At 31.9% G+C, this 16,306-nt stretch overlaps 1 protein-coding gene across 1 annotated transcript in view; it reads left to right on the plus strand.

Moving 5' to 3' along the window:
* The window catches only part of LOC110994006 (neuroligin-4, X-linked), a 68,431-nt gene that overhangs the window by 36,841 nt on the left and 15,284 nt on the right, over positions 1 to 16,306 (plus strand). The window contains exons 4-6 of the mRNA XM_022260473.2: positions 4,774 to 4,971; positions 15,334 to 15,450; positions 15,788 to 15,913. Coding sequence (XP_022116165.1) covers positions 4,774 to 4,971; positions 15,334 to 15,450; positions 15,788 to 15,913 — 441 coding nt within the window. The remainder of the gene's footprint in view (positions 1 to 4,773; positions 4,972 to 15,333; positions 15,451 to 15,787; positions 15,914 to 16,306) is intronic.

Here is a 16,306-nt window from a genome sequence, read left to right on the forward strand (position 1 = left end):
TGTAACTTATTACATATTTCACTGTAAAATAATTTATTTAACTAAAATGCTTTTTTCATTAGTTATTTAAATAACGCTTTATGCCAAACCTTACCTAAGTCCTTATTACTTCATCTAGCTAGATTGAAAAAGGTATAACTATAAGGTTATTCAAATATTGCTATTATTTAACTACATTTTTTAAACATGCCGCAATTATATAAAACATGTTTTTATACCGAAATTCGTGTTAAGTGTTCATAGAGAATGCAGATTCCGTAAAAAAAATCAAAAACAAAAAAGTGCAAGTTCGTTATGAAATTTGATAAATGTTTGATTTGATTTAGTCTCTTGATTACTGTTTACTGTCATATTTTTACTTTAAACACTCAAGTCTTGTGACGTCAAAAGCCAAGGTCACTATGTAAAATAATTTACCTTTAGTCTTCGTCTGAAGAATAAAGCTATTAATTTCTCAATTACTTAGAATGCCTGAAAGAACTCTTTGAAAAGCTCGTCAAAGAAACTTATTAAATTAAGCATTACTAAACGCTCAGTTGACTAATTTATATCATGTCATAATATTTAATGAAATAACTGAAAAGTCAGAAGCGGAAATATTCAATTACTCACTGTGAACAAATTCAGTGAGGAAATTGTGCCGACAACTTGGGAGAATTTAATATTCATGCTTCGATTGAAAACAATTTAGAAATAAATAACAACTTGATCTGCCTTCGACGTGGGCTTAGGACAAATACATTAAGTAGTCGGTTTTATTTTCCGCCTGAAAAAAATATCAATTCAATAAAAAAAATTGCAAAAACTTCAACTTGTGTTTTTTTTTATAGTCACAGGTAGCAAACGTTCAGTAGGCTCACCTGATGTTAATTTACTTTATTATTCTTTATTACTCAAGATGTCATATGGAACATGGTGTAATCGTTGCAGCTCCTTAAAAACGTTGTGTAAAAGAAATACTTGGCGATTAAAAAGAGTGGCGGAGTGTTTATTGCCAGTTCTTCTCTTCCGTTCTACGTCCTTGATATGAGAACTGGCAATAAATGTAAAATTAAAAGCATTCAATGTAGATTTCTTTTTCGTTATCAGATGTTTACAGTCAACGTTACTTGAATACAAATCTAGTATATAAATAACACAATGTAGACACAAATTCATTTTACCTTAACGTAAAATATACTTTACCAGCCGCGTATGGCCCGTTTTTCATGGACATGTAAAGCTCTCATAATTATCCAAAATACAACGTCGATGAATGAATAAATGCTCAGAATAAAAATTTGAAAGATGGCATATGATTAAGATAGTCACACGTCTTTGATTTTTGGGTTTAACACAGTTTTCTTATGATTCTTTCCTTAACCACAAAAATAAGTTATAATTACGTATATCGAACTGTACAAAGCTTCATAGATATAGGAGAAGAAGAAGGAAAAAAGTAAACATTTTTTAACGACGTCAAAAAATGTTTACTTTTTTTTCAGCAAGATAAGCACTGTAAATACCAGTATACACCGAAATGCTTTATGTGGTCTTAGAATATTTGCATTGTGGCATCCCTTTGACAAGTAAAAGTTTACCAAATTTCACATAGCTTCGAAATTTTCGGCTAAACACAGCGAACACACAACAACACGGTATTATTATTTTTATTCCTATCATAAAACCAACAACAGAAAGCATGAGTATTTAATAAACTGATATTAAAAAACGAAGAATGTTTATGACATAAAATCGTCTCTTATTTATCTATTGTATGGCTGTTTGACGTATAAAGTCAGTTAAAGGCATTTTACCTATTAAAAAAAGTCTTTTGCCATAGCTCTAATTAATATCTTATCAATCAAGTTAATCATGAGTAAAAAAAATTTACGTTTTATATTATTCTTGTCTTAATTAATTAATTAGACTTGTAATGTCATATACATCGTTTATTAATACCTTAATTACAAAAAATATACAGTATTTAAAATTTTCTTAAACAACCAAATATTAACTAAATAAAAATTCGCTGAATATGAAAAATTAAAATAGTTTTTGTAATATTTATCATTTTTTTTATCTCGCATATTGGTTTTAGTTCTCGAAATTTTTCTTTAAAAAAATTGGTATCTCTGCCTTCAGTACTTCTAGAATTTGTTTGATGATGATCTGATCATCCAAGTTCGTCTATCAACTCCCTCATGATGCTGTGATTTTTTTAAATATATTTCCTCACCAATGCCGTATGTGTGTATATTGGTTTGTATTTCTTATTTATATTATTGGCTCTGCATATTTATTTGTAAGGTAAACGATCATCTTCATAATCAATAAAAGCCAGATAAAGTAGTATCTTTTTTTCTTTATACTTCTCAAAAATTTGAACCAGAATAGATACATAATCAATAGTTAAAATTCTTCGTCTTTAATCGGCTTCTGTGTGCTTGAAGTACATAGGTATTATTGTAGGAAAAACATAAAGTTTTAATTAACGAGCACTACAATATTGTTTATAAGCATTTACGACAAAATACGTACAAAACAGTCCTAAACATAGCTAAGTATAATTCGGTTATTAAAATAATTATTTCCGGTGTAAGTATAATTTGTGTGGATTACGGCAATCTAAACGCGTACCAAAATTGCGATATAAACAAAACAATGTTGACATTGCATAAATGAAATGGAGATTCCATTCCATAAAATAACAAGCATTTAAGTAATCATCCTCAACTGTTTATATAACCTGAAAACAAAGGAGTGAAGTAGATGAAACAGACTGATATTACAATATGAATAATGTGTATAATTGGAGACCTTTGTACTGTATTTTATATTGTTAAACAGCCCTTAAATCGCGCGTGATTATTTTAAATTAATTTTGTATTAGAAAGTAGCAATTAATATGCGGTGGAAAGGATTGGAGTGTTTTTACTCGAACCTAAAATCTAAGTCCAGTGTAACATAGGGCCCCATTGGTCTAAGATTGAGAAGTTATATATGCTTAGAGAATTAGTCTTCTTATAGATAAAGTATTGTAATGTCGCTAATATACTATACTTAACATTATTGTTATTGCCGTATATAGGTTTCTTCAGATTGAACACAAACTTATATGTATTAACTTATATTTAACTGCTGATTTAAAAATACAATCATAACGGTATCAACGCATGCGAGCCGAAGCAAGTCAAATCTAATTGTACTATTTGCTATGACTCGAGTCACACTTTAAATATCCGACGCGACTCCATGCTCACGCCATTCGAACACGATATTCGAGATCGATGTGTTGTCGATGATTTGGGTAAATACGCGACCCGACTCGACCTGACGTATCACGCAAAGTGTGTTTCTTGAAAACACCAGACCCCACGCGTCAGTCGTTCGAGATTTTCGCACGAATGTCAAGTACACACAGATTATGACATCAGAAGAAGAATGACAGAAGTAGAAACTAAACTATCGCAGAATGAAAAGTACACTTTTATGACAATTTTGCTCGTATATAGTATCAGATATGTAAGCAACATTTTTCATCAAACCTTTTTCATCTGACTCGTTATTTATTAAATCAATAGCACGATAAGCACACGGCTGTACATATTTAGAATTGACAGCTAAATGATTTCTGAATTTTCAAGCATGTCATGGAGTCACGAGTTGGTAATGTGCACGATGCAGATCGTGTGTCAACACGTTGCGTCGCGTGGCGTTTTAATAATGTGTTTGCGTCTTAAGAATCGCATTCCTAACCAAGCCGATACCACTCATCTTGACTAATAGGAAAATTTGATTGCTTCTTTGCATTGAATAGGAGAATTACTAGATGGCTATGAAGATTAAAATCATGGATTATCTCTGAACATTGAAATGTTCTCAAATAGTTAGGAATGCGTGTACAAACTTCGATAGTGTAACGAAAGCTGTCAAAAAATACCAATAACAATCCGTGATACAGATTTAGAGAAACATCAATATCTAGCGCATAGAGTTAGTAAATCCATTACATAATTACATACTTAATCATATTCAACCGTGCGAAGCCGGGAAGCCGCTAGTAAAGTTCAACCCACACTACTGGATACATTGACAGTCGCGACACGTCACCGCTTTTGTAAGGCCATTAAATTTTGTAGCTTCTAAGGATTTTAATTTCCGTTGCTTTTGCCTTTTATGAAACCATTTTATCGCTTAGATTATATAAAGGATGTTTGTTATTGTAACAAGGCTTCTTTAAGAGATTTCTAAACGAAAGAAAACAATTATTTAGAATTTATTTAATTTAGAGCAAGTATAATTCTTAACCTTTGTCTGGAAATAAACAGGATGTTTTTGTTCCTGAAAATATTAATTTGACAAATAATAATTTAAATTAATTTTATTCTCATCTGATGTTAATTGATACCGCCGCCTTTAGATACACTCTATGGAAGACGGCTAGCAAGTGCGTTGCTGAACTTTTAGGAATTGCTACGCTCTTTTCTTGAAAGAGTTTCCTTAGTCGAATGAGTTCGGAAATATATCGGTGGGAACTGGTTTTACATGGTGTCATGAGCACTGGTGCCCGGTAAATCTGCCTTGAAAACGCTCAGTTGTGGAACGATGACGGACGATCTTCTATGCCTCGTCGTCCGCATAACTGCTCAGAACAGCTTCCCCCGCCCGCTACCCACCTATATTGATGATTCTTAGTGGCATTCTAACGTTAAACGCTGTGCAAAAGAAGTACTTATTTCCTCTTAGTAAGTCGATATTGTATGACTATATAAGAGCAAAATTTCTTTGCAGGCTTCCTCAACCCTCGATCAGATGAGTTCCCTCGCTCTCCTGCCAACTATGGTATTATGGATCAGATTGCTGCGCTCCACTGGATCAAGGAGAACGTAGCTGTGTTTGGCGGTGATCCTACGAACGTCACACTAATGGGTCATGGGACTGGGGCGGCCTGTGTCCACTTTCTACTTACTTCACTAGCGGTACCAGAAGGTAAGCCTATCCTAATAGTCGCGAGAGAAGAAAGCAAGGCCTGAGAGAGAGAAAAACTAGTGTTGTCAGCATACGACTCTCCGCCATGAGGTAGTTGTGAGATTTTCATGGATGAGAGTCACACGCAAATCGCAGCTGTGCACCAATGGACTGTATGTCACGATGAAAGAAAACATCGTAAGGACACCCGTAGGACACTAAAAGTCCACGGCGTATGTCAGGCACAGATAGCTGATTGCCTATTAGACAAATGGTCACGAAACAGACACAAAAATGTGAAGAGGTTTAATTAATTAATTGGCGCAATTGGGTTAGCTCTATTTAAATTATTTAATATGTATTATATTAAATAATTAAAATAGAGCTAAGCTTATATTAATTAATCAATATATAAAATATATTACAATGATATTGTTCATGTAAATTAAAAAAAAAATGTCTTCTGCCTAATCTCTCCAGTCACTCATAAAAACCTAACCACGCGTAGCGCTTATTGTATTATGTAAATCGATTATATAAAACGAGGTTAATTATATAAATTGAGTTTTATCTAAAGTGATGTAAAGACTCAACTAGATTTAGATTACAAATTGCATCTGTTTGTCACTATCTGGCCCTTTGTTTGTTTCTGCTCATACTTATATATCTTCACCTAATGAGGAATACTTTGCTACACACGGGTAAAGTGCCTCATTGTCGACCTTTATTGCGTTTTTAGACCGACAATGCCCATTTCAGATGTGAGGCTCAAAGATTAGTTAATTTTATCAAATAAGCTGCCCCCGCTAACTTCGTTTCTCCCTAATGCCAAGCCTATCATTTTAGAACATACCAACATGGAACATTTTGCTATATTACCCCAGAGGGTTTTCTGTGCTTTTTCTTTATATAAACCTCAGACTTCAGAGTTCACATTATAAGTGCAGATCAAACAAAAATAAGAAGTTGATTGTAGAGAGTAGATGAAAATTAAGGGTTGAATGCTGTATAATAAAAAATAAAAACATAGAATTTTGTCTAAAAAATACATTTTCTTTTGGCGTGGATACAAACAATTAGGAGATTCAAAGATAGATAGTAGCCGATTTTCAGACTTACAGCCGTTTCGGAGGAGTATGGGAATGAACATTGTGACACGGGAATTTTATATGTATAGAGATAGATAGTATTGATCACGCAATTTCTTTTAAAAATTAAAATTTTCATATATAAAAATAAAAAAACAGCGTAACAATTATAACAATGTGAGTGGCTATGGTTTCTCAACATCAGATAAGGCTTCTGCCCGTTTCCCTTCTGTTCTATTAAAAATATTTGCTGTTTTATCTTTAGATACTTTAGTATAAAAAATATTACTGAAGAAGGCAAATCTGTAAAGAAAGAATAATACGTAAATACCGATTAAGTTTTTATTATTTAACCTAATGCACTTACAGTATTAAGGAAAAACTAGCCTAAAGTATTTCCAACTTGCTTTCGCTCTTCGCAAAAGTTCCTCGTAAAATACTTCGCTATAATTTTGCGCCGAAATAATTCTGACTCAGCCATGCCACAGATCAGAAGAAACAGCTACGCAATGTGTATTTTTTAATAACAAAATTGAGTAACTTTATGCGTTTCATACTTAACAATCACCTTAGCCACTCTATCAATCGATCTGTTATGCGATGTTATAATATTAAAAGCGATTATAGTTCAAATATGTTTGAACGTGAATGTTATACAACATTAAAATATAATTCCTATCCATAAGTGTCGTCTCGTGTATACTTCTGTACAAGAACAAAACAATACCTATGTTATAATCTTACCGCATTTTATTATGAAAAGACACAATGCGATGAAGAGGATAATTACTACCCGTTATTCGACTGCAACTGGCATAAGCAAGCTGATTTCCATTATCTGTGTTACTTTAAGCTTTATATTATTTTGCACGAAGACAGCGTTTATGTCCCGACCTGGTTTAGAATTTCAACGTAAGAGTGCCTTAGGTTATTAATAAATAAACCGGCACAGCGTAAGTTTAGCTCGTCCGAATTGAATTAATAAAACAGTGTGGCCTTAGTACGTTTTATGGATATAGAGTCAGCACCACTAGGTTATAATAGTTTAACATACATATATTCGCACATTTTTTTTGGAACAGAATGCAAACGACTGGGCAACTTAAAGTTAAATGGAATTCTGCATACTGTATTTATTTATTTGTTCACACTTCATTGCATAAATAAAAACATTTATAGGTGCGCAACGGACGGCCTTATCGCTAACAAGCGATATCTTCCAGATAACCAAGGTGACAAGTAAAGTGCAAAACCAAATATCATATGAAAAAAATATAGAACCTTAATCTAAAGTAAAAAAAATAATAATAAGATAAACTAAACCTTAGATCCGTCGGTAAAATTTAACCGTAGGTATTATCCGTAAAGTCAGGATATATACTGTGTTTTGGACAAATAGCTATATTTTTTAATAATAGCAACTGATAATATAACGAAGTTAAATACTAGGTAGTCATAGTATATTGCGTCTTTAAGAAATTGTTATATTTTTAAATTAAATTAATTTAACTAATAAAAGCAGTAAGTATAGATTTACAGAACAGTAACATGAATATTTAATCTTGGGCGCTATTGAATTACGTTTCATTACTTTCGTTAAGGTTTTTTATTATTTCTAAAATATAACCTTACCTTACCGCTTCATTTGTCTCTGTCATCCAAATTATTCAGTTTAGCGATTCAAGCGTAAATTATTAAAAAAGCGATTGAGTAGAACCCTATAAAAATATTTACTTCACAATATTTAGACAGGACAGAATCATAATTTGATAGGATAGGTTAAGAACTTGGCATTGGTAACTTATAAGTGAGAACTTATATATATTTTTTATTATTCATGTAATTCTAAAGTCATCTATTTCTTTATTTATTGAAAGAAAGCTTGCCAACGCTTGGCACACTGTTACATCGCTAAAAAAATCACAAAATACTATTTTTAATATGACAAGCACTTATAGGCAAACATGACATACATGAAGAAATATTAAACAAAACAAAACAACTATTTAAGAAAACAAAAAATTACTAGTTAAAAAAATAAACTTAAGACATCTTAACAGGTGAGCAACTATGGATATCCAGACCTAGCTCGTTTATCAAAATGCATATAATCTGGATATCGGTGAGCTTTGTGAGTCTAACTTTTTATATAACTTATAGTTTATATATATACCTACTATATTGATCTTTGTCGTGTTATTGAAATAATATGTTCCTAATACGGAATGAATATATATACAATAAAAGCATTATAATGATATAACTTCAAACTAACATGATAATAATAATAATAATAATAATAATAATAATAATAATAATAATAATATTTATTTATTTTCTCACAAAAACAAAAACATATAAAAACATATACAATAATTGTCATTCTTATTTGGATCACTGCTATTGCTTAAGTGAGACTGATGCCTGCTAAAGGTTGTACACCTGTGTTACAGGTCATCAGGCCTCCACCACTTCGGATCGACAAAATGATTATATGTAAAGAATAGATAATTATATTAATTATAAGGAAACCACATGGTGTATGCGTGTGTGTTTGTGTATGTGTGTGTTTGTGTATGTGTGTGTTTGTGTATGAGTGTCTGTGTATGTGTGTCTGTGTATGTGTGTGTTCTGAATAATTGACGTAAAAATATTGCACAATCATACTCCAAATAATTATTAACTAAAATTTACATAAAATTTGTGTCAAACTTTATGCTCAACTATTTAGTTATGATAAGCATTTTCTCGGTAACCTCATAGTTTAAGTTTTTTTTGTTTATGTTTATGATACATATGATAAATGATGTATTAAAAAACTTATAACTTTTACTATTTTTCAGAAAATTTTCCGATAACTTTACAATCAACACATGAATATTAAAGTTTGTCGTTCGTTGATGAATTCATTTTGAATATTTTAGTTTCGTTACAGTTCGAATATTAACTTCATAGAGAAAACGACTATGATACGAACGACTACGAAATAGTTTTTATTTCAAAATAGTATATGCTAATATTATACGATCCTCAATAGAAACAATTTATTATTGAAAAGGGGATTTGTTACCCTAAATATTTTTAAATAAAAAGGCTCGCTTTCTCTAACGCTAACTCCTCTGAATAAACTCCATGGTAAATGTGGAAGAAGACTCAAACATATTATTTTGAATATTTTTTTACTTGTTTTTTGTCGTATGAGTCTTTTTATTTGTATAGATATAATAGTTAATATAAATTTTCGGTTAAAAAATAAAAGTAAATGATCGGCCCTTGAATTTTTTTCCATAACATTTTATTCATCCAATCTCGGCTAAGCCTATCACATAATCCGCTATGAATATGCAAACTATACCTCACTTTTTCTGACCCAGTTGCGATCGAATGTAACAGAAATTCTGCAATTGCAATTTCCACTTTGCGATGCCTTCAAATTTACAATTCCTCTTTGAAAATTAAGGATGCTTCGTGGAGATGTTTTGTGTTCGCACTGTATCGATGTTCGAAATTATTCATTTTTGCTCGAATGCATCGAGCGCATGAATTTAAGTCAAAACAAGAATTTCGTTCGTTCTTGTGTTAGCAATACCTAGGTAACACTGAAAATGTTTAGAAAATGAAAAACGGCTTAAGTAATCTCCGTTCCTTTCTACACATTCGATGGAAGCACTGTGAAAAGCAGTGGGCACATTCTTCCTTAGGGGTCTATTCTAAGGCATTTTCGCACGCTTTCACCGCATCTTCAGAGCTCAAAGCGAATAACTCATATTTTATTCTAAAAAAAAGTTCTACTACTACTTATATATTTTAAATTTGAAGGGCCAGTAATTGTTACAAAACGTACTTTTCTCAATAGTAAATATATATAAGTAAACCTTTTCTATAATGTACGTATGAAATACTCTACAAAAATACATATTTTTTTATAAAACAGATTCACTATAGAATATGTACCATCTATTTTAAAGTCACAAAACTAATATTATATGCCATATCTGCCTAGACAACAACACATCTTGACTTCAACTCTTTTCTTTGACACAAGTATGTAAAATATAAATTTTTAAAATTCCTAACTTTGTTATAATGGTATTATGAGGTGAAGTATGGCAACGGAACGAAAAGGGCGCTTAACTATTCCGGCAAGAATACTTGCTGACTCTGCGGTTCGTCGCAAATATTTCTGCACTCCAAACAATTATTTTCTAAGAAAATGTGGGTTTATTTCAAACTATATAGTGCCTCCGATTTAAAGATTTTTAGACATTCACCAAAATTATGCACTTAACTTGGTTGAACTTAAAGTACAGCTAGTCCCAATTCAAGTTATTATAATTTTTATACAGAACAGTGTTGGCCAAGTAGCTTCAGTGTGCGACTCTCATCCCTGATGTTGTAGGTTCGATCCCCGGCTGTACACCAATGGACTTTCTTCCTAAGTACGCATTTAACATTCGTTCGAACGATGACGAAAAATTTCGTAAGGAAACCAAGATGTCTTAGACCCAAAACTGTCAATCGTGACTCGACAGCGTGTGTCATGCATAGGAGGCTGATCATTTAACTGAAAATGAACATGAAACAGGTTCAGTAACCTGAGGCTGAGGCCTAAAGAGATTGTAGCGCGACGGAATTTTTTTTTTATAATACTTTATATGTTGCTTTAGTCAAATAAATATACCATAAAATCTCTTTTTGTAAATTTTGTTAAGCATTGTTCGTGTGACCTGTACTCATGTGTAAATGGGTCACATTTCTAAGTGTGATATTTTTTGAAATATTCAGAAAATCAAAATTAAATAAAGCATTTTTGTGTTATTGCTGTTGCTCCAGAAATCAAATCGAAGAATATTCGTGTAACCCCAATCTCCTTACTACTAAGATACTGCCCGAATAAGACGGAGAAATGTGTACTGGTATCAAAATTCCTAAGTACACAATTCACGGTGTATACAAGTAAATGCGCATTTAATACTCGGCCGTACGAGGACGAAAACATCGTGAAGAACCTGCTCGCCTTACACCCACAAATTAACGGTGTGTATCAGGCAGACGGTTGACCACCAAAATAATTCTACCTATTAAGCAAAATAAATGATTACGAAATGTGGAGTACACGGACTGCAATATCCCCGTACTAGACCATCTAAAGTTAGGAATTCTTTATTTGGGAAAGGGATACTCTTCTTTAATAAAATCCCAGACGCTCTTTTATCTCTGCCTTTTAATAAATTTAAGAAATGTATTAAAGATAAGCTGTGTAAAAAGGCTTACTATAGACTTAACGATTACCTAGTTGATAAAAGGGCCTGGGACTAGTGCTGGATAGGCTACTTTTATTAATTTGGGATATTTGTTTTAAAATAAGTGTTGTTCGATGATTTGCTTTTTTAAAAGAGTACCGAGAGTTTTTTCCGCCGCCTTTTTCTCTCGGCCTACACCCTCTGTCGTCTTTGCCGATGAGTCGAGATGCCTACAGATTCAAATTAAATGACGTGGAATAAGTGATACCTGTATCTTATGTTTCCAAATATACATATTTTATTTCACTTTTTTAACACAGCTAAAATAGTGGCACTACGTTATTATATTGCCAAATATGTTTTTCGAAGTTTGATAAAATGTGTGGTAACAGTATGTGAATTTAAAACAAAGTACAATGAGCAATATAAACAATAGTATATGCGCCTCATACATTTAGCTTAATGCGTAAAATCTGACAAAGCTGACCAATACAAAACGAATGAACTATATTGCAGGCTGCCAATCCCATTCGCGATTGACGGATATGAATTCATTGACAATATGAAAATAAATATTCGAATAAGCTGTGCATATACGAACGTTTGTTATGAGCTTTAAATAATAATATAAAATACAAACTGAAATATATAACTTATAATATATATAAAATACAAACTGTTAAACAAGTGGTGCAAAAACAAGTTTTTGTAACGTAGAAAAATATTCAAAATATTCAATACTTTCCTAAATTAATAACTATTTGGGATATCTCGTTGGCCGCCAGTTGCAATCCTTTTCATTTAATTATGTTCAATTTTTATATTGTAATGTAACGAAGTGTTAATAAATAAATAATCTCGTATTAGACAATTTTATAAAAGTGTCTAAGATAATGTTTCCTTATATATACAGTTCTTAGGCATATGGTAGCGATACATTTATTAACTTAGTCTATAATTTAACTTTTAGCTTACAAAACGATTTATGTTGTATTTGAAAAACCGAGTTATTTCTTGATCGCTTGTTAGTACTATACCTATTTTTTTGCATTCGATAATAAAACTGTGATTTACGTCAGCCGCAGAGCAAACTTTTTTAATTATTATATGTAAAACTGGCGCGCTGAGTTTAATATTCTGTGGACTTATTTTAATAGTTACTTGGACGAACTATAAAAATACAAACTTTACTCATTATGTTTCGGATAAAAACGTTTATATTTATTAAATGAATTTTTTATAGTATATATTTTAGTTGTTATTTTTAAGTTACCCGATTCACGAATATATATAATTGAAACATTTGAAGAACAGTGTTGGCCTAGTGGCTTCAGCGTGCGACTCTCATACCTGAATCGGTCGTAGGTTCGATCCCCGGCTGTGCACCGATGAACTTTCTTTCTATGAGCACATTTAACACTTGCCTATTATATTTAAAAAATGATCATGAAACAGATTCAGAAATCTGAGGCCAAGACCTAAAGAGGTTGTAGCGCCACTGATTTTTTTTGAAACGTTAGAAATTTTTTTTAAAATTTACAAAATGTTTTAATAATGACAAATTATATATTTTTTTCAAAATTGGTTCACATCTTCCCAGTAGAATAGCAACTCAAACCATTCACCATTTTCTTCACTTACTTTACCATTTAAATCGGTCCACAACCGGCGAAGTTATGTGTGGACAAAAATCTATCTCTGTGATTTTCTATTAAAGAAGCCTGTTAAAACCTTTCTTAAATATACGCAGACGAAGATGGTCTTCCAAGTAATAATTACAGCTAAGTACGGGGCTTAACCGCAATCGCATTAAGAAGCGCACTTCACCTCGCACTCTAAGCTCTTAACCTTCAAGTTCTAAAACGTATCAATTAGGACGCCATTTTGATCGTTAATCACTCCCTAAATAGTAAAATATATGTCAAGGTCGAATTATACACTAACTTGACCTTTGTGACAGAGTTATTTAGTGACAGTCGAAAGTGCAACTAGCCTGTGTTGTGGTGCATTACAGACGTAATGGCTCTTAAAAGGCATCGTCAGAGGTCTCTTATTCTCTCTAATAACGAGTACAGTGCTTTGTACTTAGATAATGCAATTATTATATGTAAGTAGTAACCTTACCTCATATAGATATTTCATAAAAATATATTCAATTACAACATAAAAATCTCTCTGAAATATGTCTTCTAAAATTTTAGAATTGCTACACCGATGCGCTAAGCAAGGTCTACTCTAAACTCCTTGAACCGTCTAATTAGTCCTTATAATACTAATAAATTGTTTATTCAGAATGACAGCGGTTTATACGATGGATATACTTCTGTCCTATGTGCTGGAAATACTTAGTTCAAGATCCAGGATTGGAGTCACAAAATCAAACATGTACAAACGTATGATATAAACTCACTTAAATACTATAAATACACTTTGTGTTTTACATTATGATAAAAATTAACATATAAGGTGCCACTAGGCCATAAACATGAAAACACTGTCGAATTTATTTTTATTTTATAGAGAATTTTACGTAATCAATCGACTATATTTTAAAAGCTTTTAAATAACTAGATTAATTAAGCAGTTATATTTTGATGAGATACGATCTGCTTTTGCAATATTTATTGCGTGCATATTATGCTGAATATAAGACAAATAAATAGATGCTCTAATATTAACGTAATATTTTGAGCAGTGCTGCGCAGTTTAAGTACTCGTCGAATGTTAAAAATTGAAAATACCTCTTGTTTTTGTGTTTTTTTAAATTAAGAAATAAATACAAAATAGGTATTACATAATGGTAACACATTTATCCTTGTTTTTATTTTATGACTATTTCGTGGAATTACGATTTTAATCTAGATGTCTGATCGTTTCTCCCACGTAGTAATCAAAAAACGGCATTAGAGGTATTTTATACGTTTATTTATAATTATATATGTACTGCATACAAAGAAAAATCTAAGTTAAAACAAAAAAGTCGTATACAACACTTACAATACGTAATCTCTTTGTGGTAAAGAAAAGAATCAACACACTGGCCTCAATAGCAAAGACAAAAGAGAAACTATTTCAAAAAGGTTTCTGGAAAGTATATTATATTGAAACTAGAACTCTTAACAAAAATTCATAGCACGAGCCATCTAAGCGAGTGAAGGAAATCCGTTCCGAAAGAAACTTGTGCCCTAGCTGCCATGAAGATGTGCTAAATGAGAGCTCGGAAGATTGTTTTGAGTTCTTGGAGTATATACGAGTTTTACTTTAATAGTTTTCTCCATGTCGAATATTTTTTGCTGTGGTGTAGTTTTTGTATTTAGAAAATATTTTTTATATTAGCACTCGAACTCATCGAATTGCTAAGCCATATCGTTCTATTTGAAGGTCGTTTCGAAGATCAGAGTTGGCTTAGTGTTTAGATATGTAATTTTCCACCGTGAGATTGTGAAACCAATCTTTGCTTGTGCATTCCCAGGTCAATTTCATGCGTCATACTCGTGAACGGGTGCTACTTGTGGTGACTGGTCGTACTTGAATTCGTGATTGCGGTGCTATTAGTTGTTTCTACTACGTATTTGCGTGTTGTTCTCACGAGTATGTAAGTGCGTGCTCCTATTTCACCATGCCTCCTGCTGATAGAGGACAAATCTTTGTTTGTAATTTATTTTATTATTCTTTATTACTCAAGATGTCATATGGAACATGGTGTAATCGTTGCAGCTCCTTAAAAACGTTGTGTTATGTCGAAATACTTGGCAATTAAAAAGAGTGGCGGAGAGTTTATTGCCAGTTCTTCTCTTCCGTTCTACGCCCTTGATTTGAGAACTGGCAGTAAATGTAAAATTAGAAGAATTTAATCTATATTTCTGTTTTTTGACGTTCATAAGTGTACATTATGTTACCTAGATGAATAAATGATTTTTGAATTTGAATTTGACTTTACTTATAAAATAAAAAGTCATCTTGTTTTTCAACTTGGTTTTTAAGTGATTGTTTGACAATCCAAAAAACACTTTGACTAAACAATAACACATGAAAAATGTTGCTTGTTTCAGGTCTCCTGTTCCACAGAGCTGTTCTGATGTCTGGGTCTGGTCTAAGTCCCTGGTCACTGGTTGCTGATCCCAATAAATACGCAGCACTCGTTGCCTCACATGCTAACTGTTCACCCGGTAATCTGATTTATTAATATAATAATATTTTTTAATTATTAAATGTTAATATTAGTTATTAGGTATATTTTTATGTATAATGTTATATATTTATTTATTAATAAGTTCTCACACTCTGGTATGAATGAACCTACAAATATATTCCAAAATATTTTCCGAATCACTAAAAATTTACTATAACTCAACCTATACAGTAACATTCTTTTTATTGTATTCCCTATATAATAATAAACTTCTTCTTACAATTTAATTTTTTTAATAAATTCAATTTACATAGAAAAGTTTCTGCATTGAACTATCCACATACCAAAACCCTAAAGTTGTGTATTTTTTACAGATCTGACACCGCCAGCACTTCTACGTTGCTTACGAGAACGTCCTTTGGAGACATTATTGTCAGCACCAGTTAAGGCACCAGACTTTTCCTATGCTTTTGGACCCAGTGTTGATGGAGTTGTGATTGGTAAGTTTATATTAATCTTCTTGCTTTGTAAATATTAAATCTCCTAAAAGACGAATATTAAAACCCAAGTGCGTTTTAAACTTGACTTTGTTAAGAATTCTCTTCTAGAGACGTTAAAAATTGGGTTCGCAAAGGTAAGAAGACGATGAATAGGATAAATTATAACGAAACCCTAATTGCAATGTCTAATATAATTTATAAGTAATTTAAATAAAATAAAAATGAACATTTATCAATTTACTGATTTCTATTGGAGACGGTACAAATTGTGTCCCAAAAGTAAAGAGAGATTGATCAATATTGCAAATATCAATAATGCTTTGTTTCAAAATTTATGTGTTATGTAAATTAAATAAAAATGAACAAAAACAACATCAAAAATCAGTCCTATAA

The sequence above is a fragment of the Pieris rapae genome, chromosome 10, assembly GCF_905147795.1.
Source record: "Pieris rapae chromosome 10, ilPieRapa1.1, whole genome shotgun sequence".
NCBI classification, from domain to species: Eukaryota; Metazoa; Arthropoda; class Insecta; order Lepidoptera; family Pieridae; genus Pieris; species Pieris rapae.